The sequence below is a fragment of the Hyalella azteca genome, unplaced genomic scaffold, assembly GCF_000764305.2.
Source record: "Hyalella azteca isolate HAZT.00-mixed unplaced genomic scaffold, Hazt_2.0.2 contig5032, whole genome shotgun sequence".
NCBI lineage: Eukaryota > Metazoa > Arthropoda > Malacostraca > Amphipoda > Hyalellidae > Hyalella > Hyalella azteca.
In genome coordinates, this window is record NW_025935237.1 from 205,448 (window position 1) to 222,691 (window position 17,244).

The following is a 17,244-nucleotide window of genomic DNA, read 5'->3' on the forward strand; positions in this document are numbered from 1 at the left end:
GAAGCATTTAGCCTATTGGTTCAAAATGTCACAACTTACAAGATCAGGTTCTTTTATATGCTGTGAGATTTAATTAAATTTGACTAAATTGAAATTTTCCTATGTATGGAATGGAATCTTGCAGGCTGCAGCTCCCTCCAAAGTGACAAATTTTTTAGAACTTTTTTTTTTTGCAGCCCACATGTAAAGTTTTATTGAATATTGATAATTAGACACATGGTGCCAATCCATAGGTTATTCAAAAGAACCTGTTCTTATGTCGTTTTGAACCGATCAACACTTCTTTATGGACCGATCGTATAACACACCTTCACCGGCAAAAGCTTTCACACTTCTGAGCGAGCTGACAGCTACAGCTACACTGGCCGTGGGGTGTGGGTGGACCATGCAAACGCATAAGTACTCACAATAATTCCCTGCCACCATGATTAGACAGAACCGCTCGGCACTCACAGAAGATAATTCATATAGCTGCCACCTGCCAGCAGGAATTTGCAGCTCCAAAAGAATCAAGAAAGCTTTAGACTTTAGTTGCAGATCCAGATTCCAGAATGAGTAGCTACTAGCCTACTACGCTACTAGGCTAGGCACCAGTCGCCAGTGCAGGCCGCAGGGCCACATCAGTTATTCAGTTACTGTCAGACTTAGTGTCAGACTGTCAGTAGGCCTAGTAGCCTAGTAGGTGCACTCGATAGCTCCTACTACTAGTCAGGATATTGAATTTTATTGAAAAACATCTTATGAACTTTCTATGGTTCTGAACTTCTGACCATTGAACAGAGTTCAACAGACTTTAGACTTACAGTTACAAACTTACAGACTAGGCTATGTTCTATCTATGGATTACGGATTGGCTAACGTAAACTTGCTGAGAAATCTCGTTTTATCCTTCAGCGGCACAGCGCCAAAAAAAATTGATATCTTTAAAGTAAATTTTACAGAAAATTTTTCATTCGTAATATTCTATACTATCAAACTCAGGTCTCGAGTCCGCACTCAAAATTGAGTGGTAAGTTACTATATTAGCGCCAGTGCACGAGTGAAAATGATTCATACATTATGGAGTTCCAAGTTTTAAGTCGTTAATGTGCGGACGGGGAAACTTTTCTCCGTACGACGACTCACTTCAATTGTAAGGCTATCTAATTTTCAGAAAGAGATATACACAGTGATCATCAATTTCCTAAAATTCCTGGTACATCACGACTTGCATACATCGTAAAAGTATATTGACGCATATAGCCTCGAGTGCATATAGGTCTCGATACTGATGCCCAGTTTTAAAATATTACGGGCGAGTTTCGATTGGTGAAATGGAGAATCTGACTCAGAACCACCAGTAAAACACTGATCGTGATGAATCCAACTACAAAAAAGGTAAAAACTTGATCAATGAGCGCAGCTGAACAAAACAAAGTTTAATCCAGCCGGTGCATTTAGATTTTAGTTAGATCAGCGTTGCACTAATAATTTCAACGGAAAAAATGTTTAGCGAAATCGTTTTTGCGGCAAGTTTGTGTCACCATTACCAAGGAATTTCAGGTTGCGCACTGCGTGAGGTACTAGACTTAGCACGCATGGATCGTTATCACTGATGTGATTAACATTGGGCCTCTTGACCTTATCCTACTTACAGGTCGTTCTGTCTAATCGTGAGAGAACTATTTCGCTATCAGTAGAACATTGATTTATTGTCACTATTCAAACTAAACTTCACCCAAGGAGAAAGTATGATATACATTCACGAAATATTTATTAAAATAGTTGATAAATATTTGTACACGATTAAAACCTTTGGGTTATTTTGAGCCTTCGTTCGTACACGTACGCTTTAATTCTTAAATATAAATGTTCAAGTATTCACCTCCAATATCACATTAGAGGACCATTTGGAAACCATAAAACTTGTCACTGTTGTCGAATTGCAACCAGCTGTCCAAAACGTCTAGATTCCATGGCTAGGAGCATTGGAATGCTTTTACCCTTAGCTGATCGCTCGCAAGTCCTAGTTGAACAAAATTAGACACTAATTAATTATTAATACTCGCTTATATTAATATTCACAGATAAAGATTATTCCTTCCATTACGATTATCTAAATCATGTAAAAGAACAATTTAATAATAGAAGATTTAAGCTAGTCTCAAATATATCCATTTTCATATCATCAGCATAGTGGTTGGTTTAAAAGTGATCTAACGTAAATATACAAGTCTTAGAAACGAAATATTTTTAGACATTTGGCAAGCGATTGCTGCAAAATAACCTTTACGTTACTGCCATAAACGAGTGATAATTTTTCCGACTTTCTAAACACATGTATATTAGCTTTAATATTTATATAGGTTCTAGTCCATCAGTCGGCGGGGCGGTTGATGATGTTATGTATCCAAGGCAGGAAGAGCGTGATGTTATTGTACAGTCCCGGTTTGCGAGGCTCCGCGCATCCGAAGCCATACGACACCGTGCCGGCCAACGTCCAACGACCGTCCATGCCTCTCACAGCCAAGGGACCTCCGCTGTCTCCCTGAGAGAAAAAATTCAAATAACGCATATCCTCTATTAGTTCTTCAATATATATGCACAAAAATACTCAAAATTGTCTCTAGACCAGTGGTTATGTTTGGAAACATTGCTTCTAATTCTGAAGACGTTAGCTTTACTGCAGGCGAAATCTCTTATTAAAATTTTTAATCCAATTCTACGTACGTTAAAGATAATTACCATTATCTTCATATAAAAGTTATTATTCTCGTTCTATCAGAGTAACCTTGCAAGCGTCCTTTCCGCCTTCCTGGAAGCCAGCACACAGGTGCTGGGAGGAGATGGTGATGTTGGATTCACCGTACCAGTCCTGACACACTGTGTGGGGTACGATCGGAACATCAACGTAGCGTTGGGCTGTGCTGGGTCGCGTGCTGTCTGGAAAAAAATGATGTGACCGAATTTAATAAAAGAAAGGCTGCGAGATATTGTGCGGGACATAATTGACAAAATATTCATGAATATTAGGGTAGATATGAAAATGCCAATTCTTTACTTTAAACATGTTAATTCCGTTACAATATATATTCATTTCCCTATTAACTAAATTCCAACTTGAGTGACATGACCTCAAGCGAGGTCATGTCTTTCAAAACACATCGGGCGTCGACTTACTGTATTGCTGCATACCCCATCCAACGACGAAGCCTAATTCGTTGTTGAAATTTTGTCCCGGTTTTGGCAGGCAAACAGGGATAACGTTCTTTGTGAAGGTTACTTGATGCACCAGCTCAAAAATGGAGATATCGAACAGGTATTGAGATTCGTCAAATCCTTTGTGCTTATACATCTTCTTTATCAAGTAACGGTCGGGGTGGAACACAATCTTGCTCGCGTCGTACACTCCAGTCGTGCCAAGTTGTACGTAAACTCTGTAGTCGTAGGCAAAGTTTTCCCCTTCTCTGTGATGGAGCAAAAAAAGCTGTCGACTAATTCAGGATTTACCAAGCTAGATGAAGAGAAATTTTCAACAAATTATCACACCAAATGGATGTACAACGCACATAGCATGCAAATCAAATCAGAGAGTATCACCAAATAAGATAAAATCAATTAGCTTTTTAGTTCTTAAAGGACGATTGACCAACAGCCAACAGACCACTCACGGTAATTTCCAGCAGTGAGACGCAGAAATGACGTGTCTGTCCGTAATTAGCACCCCGCCACACACGCGTTGACGGAACGATAAAGAATTCGCGGTAGTGGCGCTGCCCATCACGTACGCCATCCACGGCCATTGTCCCTCCGCCGATATACGGCCGTTGACGAGACGACGGCTTCGACGAATAAATTTAGATATGCCACACACTGAGAGGAAAAAGATTACCGTAAAGCGGTTGCTATCATGCTAAAGTTCAATAACATTCAGAAAAAAATGAGTTCCAGAGATTCAAACAATTCCCCCAATGATAGCCGTCAAGCTTCGTACTCACGGTCGTAAATAAATTAATCTCAATATATTCCTGAAATTACAGTACGAGGAACAGTGCTAGTAGATGGAGAGAAAGATGCGTGGGTAGCAAGGACAGAGTGGAAGTAATGGCCGAGTGCAGGTGCAATTTGTGAAAAAGATAAAGAACAGCAACAGCTAAACTTGGAGCGTCTGGTCTCGCCAACCTTATCTTTCCCACTTTCCTCTGGCCAACGAACTATTCATCATCATCCTGACATTGTATTGCAAACGATCGAGCCGTTAACTTCTAAAAACTTCTTCGCTCTTATCTTCCGCACTCAATTGAAATACCCCCCGTATCGTATGCCCCCACACTGATATGACAAATTATATCCCCTGACTGCAACGCTTTCACACCCTCCAACAGTCTACATGAAACCACCACACCGGAAACTTATCCATTTCCCTTCCTGCACCTTTAGGCACTACCCTTCATACACTTTTAAGGAGCAGGCTTTTACAGAGGATATTGGAAGTCTCCATTCCTCATATTGGAGAGGCCGCTTGAGAAGTGAATGCTGCTATATATATAAAAGCATATCATGTCATTACAAGGGAAATGAGGTTGGAAAATCTCGTTTACCTAAAATACGAGACTAGCGATTATGAAAAAACTGCTCCTACATCAGAGGCCTGAAGTGGCTACCAGGATTGAATTCCAAGAATGTGTTATAAAATAAATGAAACCAAAAGAAAAGGTTCTGGCTTCTCACCTTGAGACAATCTTTCTCTCGACATTTCTTTGGGAGGAAAGATCGCATCCTGCTGAGAAATTTCAGAGAATCGTTAAATCATTAGCATGAGTATTATTGTGCAGGACTGTTTCATGCTGTACTTAGGTCATACATTTGAATTAACACGACTGCGTTCCTGTTCAACAGCAAACAACTTGTAATAAGACACATAACTGAAATTTCCTCTCGGCAAACTAGTGAATTTGAAGTTTAATAACTCATTTCCATCACATTGATTCCATTCCTTAAAAATTTCTGCCTGGATATCACATCCCTTGACACTCACTCACCCGGACTTTCTGCGTCACGCTCTTCTCCAGAGGATACTCAATGGACCGTCGTGTGTTGAAATAAACTATGTCGCTATTGGTTGCGATTTGTTCTTTATGAACTCTGTCCAAAAACTCCTTTGCTCTTTCATTTTCATAAATCGCCGACTTTTCCGAAGATTCAAGTTCGTTAGGTTTGACGGCATATGTTGCTCCATTCAACCAATATAGATCATCAGGCCCAAGCTTAGGAGGAGCTGGTCTTCCACCTGTGGTTAGGCTAATGGGAATGGCAGAGAGTAGTTTCTCCCACAGGTTTTTGAATATACCTTGGATGTTACGTGGACTGGATGGGTCGTGATACTCAGTCGCCAGGTGCAGCTTATCAGGGCTTACAGACGGTGGAACATGTTCGTAGTAAGGTACCACGTAGGCTTGATCGAAGGGAAACATTTCAGAACTTGTAACGTATCCACGTTCTAAATGTAGTTAGGCAAGTTTTCCTGCAAACCGCGACAAAGCACTGCGGCAGTTATGATTTTCAACACTTTAGTTTCTACAGCACAGCATCTAAATTGGATCTCTTCAAATGGACAAATTCCAGCACCTACAAAGTAGTGTTGTCCACTGGAGAAACCTTAGAGCTGATATCCCAGCCGTTCTTAACTACTGCTTTTCCCAAGCCTTGCGTGCACAAGATGAAATTTACGGTACAATGAAAGTATCACACATTCCAGTTTGTTTGTATTACACGCTTCGTGATTTAGGATTGCACGAATGAACAGAAATGATAAAATAATTATGTTCACACTATTTGATGAAACGGTATATTCTACTCTATACTTGCAATTTGATCTAGATTCGCCAGAGTGCGATAAATCTGGTTCATTTCGGCTTGAAATGCTCTTGAAATGACTGCGCGGCATCTGTTCCCTTAGTTACCAGCCCAAACTGTTTAAATGCGCTCTTTTATATTACACTGCCGAGTACAAGCTATTAGAGCTTTCATTCCATGAAGAACCGTACCTTCGAAAGTTAAAAATCAACTAGAAAATCAACACGAGGACTAGCAGCTAAGCGTTCATAACCTTTGAGATCTTTGAGACAATCACATCAGTAAGTAGTCACCTCTAACATAATTTAGTATGGCCAAGAACAGTATTGACTGCATTCAGGAATAGGCCTAATTTTGACTATCGTCGATTTTTATTGTATTGATATAGATCCCGGCGGCCCGGCCCAAAGTTCCCACATACAGAGTTTACCTAAATTATTTACATGCGAGATATTCACATTAAGAACCCTTTGATCCAATTGAAAACTTACGATACATCACAGACAATGACTCTCATCATATTAGTTTGTTGAGAGCAGGCGGAGCTTCATAGTTAGAAACGGGAAGGCGTGGGAAACATATTCTTTTTCCACGTCGTCATTCTTCGAACAGGCTTGCGAAAGCTTATTCTACGCAGTCACTGATGTTGCCACATCAATCTTTTTTAAATGAAACGTGTAAATGAATGCTAGACTTATAAACTTTTGGCCAAAGTGGCAAAAAGTTTTGAATATTTTGGGCGCTAACACACCTTCCATATTTTACTCGTTTCAGAAAGGTATACAATAATGAAATTTTCATCATATTGGATGAATGATACAACTTAGGTTCATAATTATTTAATACAAATCGAGTGGTAAATGGTGCGCTGTACAAGTCGTTGTTCTTAATGCTATCGAAAAGAGCGTAGTATTGTACATTCTATCCAGAGAATCACACAGCGTGGAGGTAACCTACGTAGCTATCACAGTTTACTCCTTGTACATGTTGAAGTTGTAACTTACAGAGCGTCATATGCTGTCTATCAAATATCCCACTGTATCATGTGTTGCAATAAAATATCTGATGACCAATCAAAAATGTTCACAGTTTCTGGATTTTTAAGTGTTTCTAATCAAGCAATGGCTTGCAGAGTTAAGTCAAATGAAAAACGAAATCCATGCAGCCTTGGGGGTTCAAATCCAAGTGGTCAATATCGTAAATTTGGTTTCAGTAAGCAGTTTTTTCACGAAATTTGTTTGCCCAGATTGGGAGTTTGGTAAAGACCGAATGGAGGGTCAGGGTAGGAGTAACCTGGAGTTTCTGGAAAGCCTCCAGGAGAGAGTTCAGGCCGACCTGGAGTAGGACGAGGTGGAGGAGGACGAGGAGGTTGAGTAGGAATTGGACGAGGCTGAGTAGGACGTGGTTGTGTGGGTTGCGGTTGAGTGGGACGGGACGGAGTTGGACGAGGTGGAGTGGGTTGAGGTTGAGTTGGACGGGGTTGCGTAGGTCGAGGTGGAGTGGGTTGAGGTTGAGTGGGACGGGGTTGCGTAGGCCGAGGTGGAGTAGGTTGGGGTTGAGTGGGGCGGGGTTGAGTAGGACGGGGTTGAGTTGGACGAGGTTGAGTGGGACGGGGCTGCGTAGGACGAGGTTGAGTGGGTTGCGGTTGAGGGAGACGTGGAGGCGTGGGGGGAGCAGGTGTTGGTGCTGGGCCGTATGCAGGTTGAGGCAGTCCGAGCAGAGTGTCAGTGTTGAATGACGGCAATCCAATACCGGGTGGAGAAAATGGAGGTGAAGTTGGAATTGGAGGCGGAAGAGGCCGCGGTGGAGCGGGAGCTGGGATTGGCCGAGGTGGGGCAGGCGCTGGAATTGGCCGAGGTGGAGCGGGTGCTGGAATTGGCCGAGGTGGAGCGGGTGCTGGAATTGGCCGAGGTGGAGCGGGAGCTGGAAATGGTAGAGGTGGAGCAGGAGCTGGAATTGGCCGAGGTGGTGCGGGTGCTGGAATTGGCCGTGGTGGAGCAGGAGCTGGAATTGGCCGAGGTGGAGCAGGAGCTGGAATTGGTCGAGGTGGAGCGGGTGCTGGAACAGGCCGAGGCGCACCTGGACGCTGTGGTGGAATGGCATCCGGCGAGCCTGGAGCCCGCGGAGTTGTCACTCCAATTTCGTTGTTGAGGGAGTAGAAAGTTTGTGAGACGCTGCAGTCTACTTCATTCCACCACTTACACGTGAAATGTTCTTGATGGAAGATCGTTCCGTTGGGGCAGAGGAAAGAAGTAGTTTGCATTTGAAGTTTCGAGTTGAGGGAGCAAACCCTGAAGACCTGGCAGCGTGTTTCAATGTCCGCGTAGTATCCTGACAAAAAAAAACCGTTAGGACAAGAGGATTTTTTGGGCATGAGTTTTGTGAGGGTTGCTGCTGAGAAGACCCCAAGAAAGTCAACTGTTAATATAAGAATTTTTAATGTGTGAGCGTTGTTTCTCAGAACCTCCAAGAAAGTTAACTGTTCATACAAAAAGACTTTTGAGGTACACCAAGAAGACTTTTGAGGTTTTTGAATTTATGTTGCGCTAGTTTGACGATCAAAAACCACGTTGAAGATAGACAATAGTTTCCGTGTCTTCAAATTTGAGAGGAATTTGTAATTATCTATGAGTCCATGCCAATAAAATTTTTGTTTATCCAAAAAGCAGAGTTAAAATCTATGAATACTTGCCAAATGAATGTGTACTCTACATTTCGCTCCAATAAATCATGAACTAACTAAATCGTTCAGGTTCAAATTATGAAATTATTCACTGTTGGCGCCAGTTAATTTTGCAAGTAAAAGCATAATTGGAAGTAACATTATTTTTGTAATCGAAATCCTTTGTTTCTCTCTCTGAAGGTAATTTTCCTCAAGAAGCGTATAAAAAATGGCCCCCCTAGCGCGTCAACCTTAACTTTATCTGTATGATCCACACAAAATATTAAACTTGTGAGATCCTTATTCAATGTTTTGCCGAACAAGACCTGGCATAAATTTTGGCACTGTTTCTACCTGCATCTAAAGACCACCATTGCTAAAGGCATCGGGGTTCCGACCATGCCTATAGCTTCTGCCCTTCCCCGTAAAGCCATGGCCTTCTCTAGGCTTTTGACGTTTAAATAACATCGATTAAGCGTTACTTCTACAAAACCTACTCGTACTTAATGATTTATCAACGTCATTTACATGGAGGTTTGCTTACCTTCTTTTTTATATTGGATAATCATTGCCTTCCCATTTACGGGCATTTAATATTGAAATAACAGTGATTAAAAGGTGCTTTTAAGAAATCTACTCGTAATCAACATTTTTTTCAAGTTATTTGCCTGGAGTGGTGCTTATATTCTGCTGTACCCCTAAATCTTAATTATGTTTACTCTCTGCATTACCCTCACAAATCTTAGTTCTCGCTTACCCTCAACTTTGCCCTCACAAACGAATGAGGTCTGAGGGATGACGCCGAAAATGGGATAGTCGTCGCCAGGCTCGCCAGGCACGGCTTCACGTAGCCATTCCAAAGGATCATCGCTGTGGTGATGATGGTGGTGGTGATCATCATGGTGGTGGTGGTGGTGATCAACGCTAGGCTGTTAGAAATAAACAGAGTAGAAAGAAAAGCCTTCTGGACCGATTCTAGTAACACAAAGTGAGGAGATAGATTGAGATTCATCGAAATTTCTCACAAATTCTTTCATATGGTTGCGATAAACTCGTCATACACCATCACTCGGAAGAAAATAAAAAATATATTTTCCGGCGAAAAATACTTGCAGAACTGCATTCAAAATGTACTTGAAAGTTTTGGAGAAACAATTACTCACTGCGGGTGTCAGGGGTAAAGCACCTCATTCTAATTATATTATTAGATCAGAGAATCTTTAATATGAGACGCAATATGCTCTAAATAGAAACGACAGAGATTACTGAAATGCTGGACGCTGAGTCAGTATTAACAACATCACGAGAGCAAGATCACTTCCCGACATGACGGAAACTCCAGGTTTATAAAAGGGCTGGGCGTTTTCATAAGTCCTCTCCCAGTAGCGTGCGCGACCTCAACGATGTAGTACTCATTGTATTAGAAGTATGTCGACCTTACGGTCGAAGGTGCTAGCCATGAATCAGTGTGTACCTCCGCAATGATTGTAACGTTTCACCCCGTATTAAGATACGTCTTAAGACAGAAGATCTTTCTGCCTTTAGACATATCTTAAGATGTTAGCTCTTCCCCTAACAAAATTTAGATACGGGTCTGACTCTCGAATAGGTAACGCCTAGGACTCGGGGGGCTCCTAAATCAGCTGCTCATGTCCGCTTTGGCTCAGGGTTTGAAGGGCGGCAGCCTCTGGGCAGCATGTATGCTTGTTATGACTCGCCTCGGACAACCCTTCTCATACTATCACGCGACAAAGTTGAAAAGGAGAATCTGACCAGAAACTTATTTCGATCTGATGGCCAAGCGGACCCAGAATAACTTTGCGCCGAGTGTAGCGACTATTCGTCCGAAGCCTAGGCAGACCCCGAATTTTATTAGGGTTACTTATCCCTCACATAGTCATCAAATTCCTGTCCTCAGTTGAACATATATATACTCGCGGGACCTTCATCTCTAAGTCCCCGGACATACTCACAGTAGGTGCAGGAGCTGGACGAGGGCGCGGGGGCTCTGGACGCGGAGGCTCAGGACGCGCTGGTGTAGGCACTGGACGAGCTGGTGTTGGTGCTGGACGTGGGGGTGTAGGCACTGGACGAGCTGGTGTTGGTGCTGGACGCGGCGGTGTAGGCACTGGACGCGCTGGAGTAGGCACTGGACGCGCTGGTGTAGGTGCTGGACGCGGTGGTGTTGGTGCTGGACGCGGTGGTGTTGGAGCAGGCGGTTGGGGCAGATTTAGGAAGTCGAAACCTGGACCGCTCGCTCCAGGTTCGAGAGGATTTTCAGGCGGCAAGTAATCATACTGTGGCCGCTGCTGTGCGCCGGCCAAGGCTGCCAAACCTGCAAATAAAACTTGTGTCAGTTGCCAAACTCTATATATATTTATTTGAAGCCAGAGAGAAAGTTTAATAGAATATCAAGCGATAAAATCGTCGATGAGGCATTTTTTGCATTGATCATAACGGGTCCACAGCATGACGGAGCGTTACTCATCTTCAAGGTCCGCCCAGCATATGCTTGCCGATCCTTTCCCTTTCGACACTCGGCTTTGCTCACTGGCGCGTTTTTGTGGCCCACGACTGACAAGCTCAGAGAGTTTATGTAGTCTTGCGTGGTAACTCTTTGTTCTCTCTTTCTTTGGGGTCGTGATTTCTGCTAAAATATGCAGACTTCAGAGTTTTCAGCGATGGTCAAACTATCGCCTTATAAGATCTCTTTGTCTCGAATCCCGAACGGATCTTCTTGAGTAACTCTGGGCAACGAAAAATCTTCCCGAGTTCTGTACAAAAATACGCAGGGAATCACATCGAGTAACTTACATTTTTGCTCATGTCCTACATGAAAAGAGTCCCATTTGGCGTGAAATCCTATATGAAAAATTTTCCCGCATTTCCGAAAACTGGATGGCCTGAACGCGCAGAGTACTTTATCGATGATCAGTGTTTTCTTGATTTACCGCTCATCTTCACTTTCTTTTGTTTACCTCTCATATTTACATTCCTTGCTTTACCCCCCTTCCTTGGTTTACTGCTTTATATCGTGTTTTTATCTTCTTTGGTTAAGCGCTCAACCTGTTCTGATTCACGACATCACGACTTATGGGATTTAAAACTGAATTACGGGAAAATTGTTCAGTGAAGAAGAATATGGCACAAAGTTGGAGAAGAATGGCACAAGACTTTTAATTTTAAGAAATGATGTCGTTACTGAAAAACTTGAACTCATCTTTTTACTCGCGTTTTTGTGAGTCAATTCATGTATCCCTGAAGTTTTTACCACAGTTTATGCCTCACTGGGACTTGAATGGAAATGGACATAGGAAATATCGACCCGACAGGCATACAAAAGACGCGCTGCAGCCTCAAGATAGGATACAAGAGGATGCCTTAATATTTTCAGGACGACTACTACGATAGGATCCGCTGCATGGGATCCCTTTATATTTGCAGGACGACTGATGATAAATTCCTGCAGGAACTGGACGTTGTTCAGACCAGGGATGCTCTCTCACAAGTTGGCCTTCACACTCGGGTCAGCACGGCAAAACTGGACTTTTATGGGCGATTTAAGGCCACATTTTAGTTTTATTGTCTTGAAGATTTATAATTTATTCAGTGGTAATAATTGTCTAAAAGAAGGAACGGGATTTTCGAAGTGTAGATGCAAACAATATGAATGACCGACTATTTTAACTCATAGTGTAGATAGAAGAATAGTTGTTAGGGTTACAAAATATATGTTTTATGCTGCATACTTTATGAGATAAATGCATTAATGTTAAAGCGTTTCAAGGGCTGCTATACAAAGGCTCTCGGAACCAAAATTCAGAACTGCATGTTTCCCAGCGGCAAAGTTTTCCAGTATAATAATTGTCTTTAGCCTGGTCCCTGAAAATTTACTTCGAGCAGTAAGATGTTAAGATAATTTCTTGAGAGAGCAGGCAATGTGAATGAAACGAAGTATAAGCATTACATACTGCAGTAGTGCTTATGTAGTAGTAGAACAGCAACAGCTAAACTTGGAGCAGTATATATATATATATATATATTGGAGCAATATATACTGCAGTAGTATATACTGAAGTATATATTGATCCAAGATATATTATATATGAAAAATAGAAAACACAACCTAATTCTGATTTAGCAAAGCTGCGCCCTATTTATTGCGGCGTCACAATTATGAAGTTAAAACAAAATTTAGGCGCTTCGATGATGAACGCTTTTTTTATTTTTTATTTTTTTTTAAATAGTTCCTTCTTTCAAGTACTGAAAGTTCTTTTTCATCAAATATTTTTATTTTTAAGATTTAATTCTCACCACTCAACCTTTCACAATCTATTCATCCCCCGGTCATTTCGTTTACATGATAATTCAGTTTAATCTCTTACTTTTTGTTAAAAGTTCAATGTCAGAAGTTATTGTATACAAGGGATAATAGAACACATTCAAAGGATGTATCGAATAGAAGACTTACATCTTACATGATTGTTATTGTTTGCCTTTATCGTAACCTACACAAGCTCTCAAGAATTTAGCTGGATCATTTTATTTTGCAGGAAAAGGAAATGAGTTGAAGACATTACAACTTCAATTATTGCCTGAAATCTGGAATGATTTAATATAATGACCTTCTATTATTAATACACATTAATATTGCAACAGAGATCACGAAAAAATTGTACTGTTCGCAAAGAACCAGGCTCGCACTCTGTTATATTTATATTTTTTGCAAGTTACAAACAAACTATCCGTGACCGTTATTAGTGTAGTTCAACCGGGGAACATTCTCCCGTGAACAGCTGTTATTACTTTCAAAGATGAACACCGAATTTCGTACGTGAGTTTATGACTGCTGCTCATGGCAAAGTTGTTAAAGTCAAGTGTACGTTTCCCGACAGCGAACTTTTACATTAATAACTGTTAGCGTTTATTGTAATTGCCTCTTTCTATTCGTAATAATTGAATTCTGATGCAATAAATTACACTGTTAGAAAGCGGAACATAATTTTGACAGACATATAAGTATAAATTTGCTAATAAAGAATCAAGATTCAACGATCTCGTGCTACAAGCTGACAGGGAGGTTCACCACAAACAAAAAATACGATCGAAGTCTCCACAAAGTTAGGAGAATTTGTCTAAAATGTCTTTGAAATGGCGGCTAAATATTCACACTGACAGGCCCACAGGATCAAGTAATAAATTCTTCAGCAAATAAAGCTGAAGGCTGATGTGCAGCCAAGGTCAGCTCTGGGTAAATACTGGTCGGCCTAAGTCTGTGGCAAAGATAGAATTTCTCCTGCTTGGTGCATGTATCTTAGTATTGCCCGCGAGTCTCGCTCGAACTCACATTTTGTAGCATGATTTCAATGCCAATTTCCGATCGTGTCTCGCTCAAACTCGTGTTTTATGGCATGATTTTATTGCGATTGCCACATTTTTTCCCGCTCAAACTCATGTTACATGTATGACAAGATTTCTTCGCAGCTTGCTACGCGTGTCTCGCTCATGCAGTCTCATGTTTATGGGCATGATTTCAATGCCAATTGCCGCGCTTGTCTCGCTCAAACTTTTCGCGTATGACATGATTTCATTGCTAATCACAATCATTGCATTGTCCACGCTGGTCGAGCATTTTTCAGTTATCTATCATATATGAAATGTAATGTTGATATTTTAGGAAAAAGATTTTAAGTTCCTCACCACCCTGCCAAATCTTCCAAGTTTTTATGAGGGCAAAAATATAATAGAATCAAGGGATCGTCGCAATACGAACAGTAAGTGAATAATAAGATATTTATTTCGCTGCCTTTTGTGAATAAAAAATTTCCCGTAGGTGATGCATAGTAGAAAATAACCTGATATTTCGACATGAGTGTTCATAGTGAATCCGTTTAGATTTTTAATCTCAGGATAAGTATTATTATGAACTTCAGCAAGTTCATCTCGCGGAAAAGTGCAAGACAGATTTAAAGCAATAAGCATTTATGTAATTTTAAATAAAAATTATAAAATCACAATAGATGGAGAAAACAATTGTGAGCATGCTAGCTATTCTTACTATTACTTCATATAAATAGTTGTAAGAACAGCCACTTAATCAATTGGCCGGAAGTTGGTATCTCAAGAACTACAAAGCAATGTTAACGTCACAATTAAAGAACTTAAAAGCAAAGAAAACTTGAAGTAAGAAATTTACCAAATTTTTTATAACGTTTCGGACACCAGCTTAATCACAAGTTCAAAACCTTTTAGAAAATACAAGTACAATCAGCAGCAGGATCTAACTGACATAGTACTTATATATTCTTTAAGAAATCTTTAAACTGATGATGGTGAATTTTCATTGAGATTTCTTAGCTTTTAAATTCCTGGTGAAGCGATTAAAGTAACACAACTGACTAGTGACGTTTTAACTTTGTAGAGATAACTTCTCTGCAGGTATCTCAAGAATTACGACACTTTTTGAACTTCATAAATGCAAATTTATTCCTAGTATCAAACGAGTTACGAAACTGCTTAATCCCGGCTCGCCATTGAGCTGTGGTTGCGACAGAAGCGCTGTCACGCTCCATGGCTGTGTTCTACGCGAAGCTTCTTCTGAATGTATTATCGTCCCAGAATTGTGACGGATGCATGTTTTGTCGATTGTCCGATGGTCGTACGGTATTCTATACTAACAGATGGATTGACTAACAGATGGACTGTCCGATTTCAATGAAAGATTTTTACTAACACATGGATTGTCCGATTGTGGTACGGGAGTCTATACTAACAGATGGATTGACTAACAGATGGACTGTCCGATTGCAATGAAAGATTTTTTACTAACACATGGATTGTCCGATTGCGGTGTGTGATTCTCTACTAATCGATGAGTTGTCCGATTGCGGTTTGGGATCCTTACTAACACATGGATTGTCCGATTGTGGTACGGTATTCTATACTAACAGATGGATTGACTAACAGATGGACTGTCCGATTGCAATGAAAGATTTTTTACTAACACATGGATTGTCCGATTGCGGTGTGTGATTCTCTACTAATCGATGAGTTGTCCGATTGCGGTTTGGGATCCTTTTCTAGCCGATGGAGTGTCCATTTGCGTTGCAAATCCGTTACTAACAGATGGATTGCACGATTTCGATGCGTGATCCGCTGCTAGCCAATGGATTTCCGTTTGCGGTGTAGAACCCTTAACCAATTAGTGAGTTATCCGATTGCGTGGTAGGATCCTTCACTGACCGATAGATTGTCCGATTGCGGTGCGGGATCCTTAAGTGACAGACAATCAAATGTCCGCCGTTAGTATTGTGGTGTCGCTTTTCGACATGAAGTATACGAATATCAAAATTTTACAACATTCGCAGAGTAACGATGGCATCGTAAAGTTATGTCAAATCAATGAATAACTTAGGTTGAAGGGCGAAGTCGCTCGCTGAAATGCGTCAGAATGAAACCTTACTTTTTTCGATTAGATAGTTCATTAAGGAATCTCTTTTAAATCTTGCTACCAGTAAACTGAGAATACTGGTAGATGACCTTTAATGGTAGCTTGCCTTTATTCAAGAAATATGTTAATGTTTCTGGCGATTGTCTGTAAAAGTGCCTTGTATCCAAGCTCAGATGTGTGCTGACAATGTACAAGTTATCGCAACCCTCTTTCTTACATTTTTTCCTGATACCTTTTATACGTTAGGTAATTGAGTTGCTAACACGTAGAGTAGAACTAATTGTTACTATTTTGTTCATCAATTCGTAAAACTTGATTGGCTTTGTATTGCCAATTTTAAATTATCTCTTTCCATCAAATTAATTTCCAAGCAATAATTTCTGAAAGCTTCCAGTAACTTGACCGGATTCTGGTAAGACGGATAATGGTCATATAGTGCGTTCAATGTTGATGAAATGTCTACCCAACTTGAACTTTTTTGCGTTACTGCAGTTCATTTGCCGCATTATGGCCTACTTACCAGCTCCAGATACGCAAATATATTGCAGCAGTCGCTACAACTTTCCAGACATCATTACTTTGTTGTACACCGCGCACTTACCGAGCACCAGCACCAAATAAGTTAACTCCAGCCTCATCGCCCGGAGTTGTACTGACGCTCGTCCTTACAACACAACTTACAATAATCGACTCGAGGCTGCAGATGCACTACCCTTCCCTTATATACCTCGTAAGAGACGCGTGCAGTGTTGCCAGAAGACCACGTGACTTGCATCGGCCCTGCCATTGGTGCCTTCACCCCATGCCATCCTTTGCTGTGGGTAACCAACTTCCTGTTCGACTGCGTCAATTACACGCTACTCTCATACAACAATAACCTAAGTTTCTTGATAATAGATCTCAGATCTCACGGGCCCCCCCTCCATTGGCAGGCTCACAGGCTGTGTTTCGTCCTCCTTGAAACGATTTCGTTTGACTTTATTCGGGTTTCCTGGTCCCTACAGAACTGTTAAAGGCTACGTTAATTGAATGTGGTTGGCCTCGGAACGACTTGCCGCCTCAGCACCTGAAGACTCTCAGCTTCTGCCGCTTCAGGCAGGAAGACGATCCCATTTTTTTCGCGTTTATAATCGCGCTCGCATTTGTTGTTGCAGTGCAGAGGAAGGACGCCGCGTGAAAGTAAGAGTGCACGCCGAAAGTGCGTTAATCTTTCGCAGGGGAGAGACAGAAGGCGTTCATGGCCCACTTCTTCACATGAAGGCAGAGCGGATATTTGATTACTTAATATAGATATATG

The 17,244-nt window shown here is 41.3% G+C and overlaps 2 protein-coding genes across 3 annotated transcripts; both read right to left on the bottom strand.

The window, feature by feature from the left end:
* Positions 1 to 1,740: 1,740 nt before the first annotated feature.
* Positions 1,741 to 6,276, bottom strand: LOC108674941 (proclotting enzyme). Of its 2 annotated transcripts, none has more exons than XM_018162929.2 (6): positions 5,022 to 6,276; positions 4,711 to 4,762; positions 3,651 to 3,852; positions 3,160 to 3,446; positions 2,771 to 2,922; positions 1,741 to 2,527 (listed from the first exon to the last, which is right to left on the bottom strand). In XM_018162929.2, exons 1-6 carry the CDS (start codon positions 5,451 to 5,453, stop codon positions 2,357 to 2,359), a joined length of 1,296 nt encoding a protein of 431 aa, XP_018018418.1. In that variant the 5' UTR covers positions 5,454 to 6,276; the 3' UTR covers positions 1,741 to 2,356. The 2 variants fall into 2 exon arrangements, with proteins under 2 accessions (XP_018018418.1, XP_018018419.1); XM_018162930.2 differs by having other exon boundaries at positions 4,711 to 4,759; positions 5,022 to 6,275.
* A 385-nt stretch (positions 6,277 to 6,661) lies between these two features.
* Positions 6,662 to 16,630, bottom strand: LOC108674936 (vegetative cell wall protein gp1). The gene is made up of 4 exons (XM_018162921.2): positions 16,549 to 16,630; positions 10,471 to 10,832; positions 9,255 to 9,426; positions 6,662 to 8,166 (listed from the first exon to the last, which is right to left on the bottom strand). Exons 1-4 carry the CDS (start codon positions 16,583 to 16,585, stop codon positions 7,061 to 7,063), a joined length of 1,677 nt encoding a protein of 558 aa, XP_018018410.1. The 5' UTR covers positions 16,586 to 16,630; the 3' UTR covers positions 6,662 to 7,060.
* Positions 16,631 to 17,244: the final 614 nt, after the last annotated feature.

Bases quoted from the DNA above. Each gene is read 5' to 3' on its own strand.
- LOC108674941 (XM_018162929.2), bottom strand. From the start codon at position 5,453: ATGTTTCCCTTCGATCAAGCCTACGTGGTACCTTACTACGAACATGTT. The intron at 4,763-5,021 runs GTGAGTGAGTGT...GAAATTTCTCAG, and splicing joins GCGTGACGCAGAAAGTCCGG to CAGGATGCGATCTTTCCTCC. The intron at 2,528-2,770 runs GTTACTCTGATA...TTTTTCTCTCAG, and splicing joins GCGGAAAGGACGCTTGCAAG to GGAGACAGCGGAGGTCCCTT.
- LOC108674936 (XM_018162921.2), bottom strand. From the start codon at position 16,585: ATGAGGCTGGAGTTAACTTATTTGGTGCTGGTGCTCG. The intron at 9,427-10,470 runs GTGAGTATGTCC...TATTTCTAACAG, and splicing joins GTCCAGCTCCTGCACCTACT to CCTAGCGTTGATCACCACCA. The intron at 8,167-9,254 runs GTAAGCGAGAAC...TTTTTTTGTCAG, and splicing joins TTGTGAGGGCAAAGTTGAGG to GATACTACGCGGACATTGAA.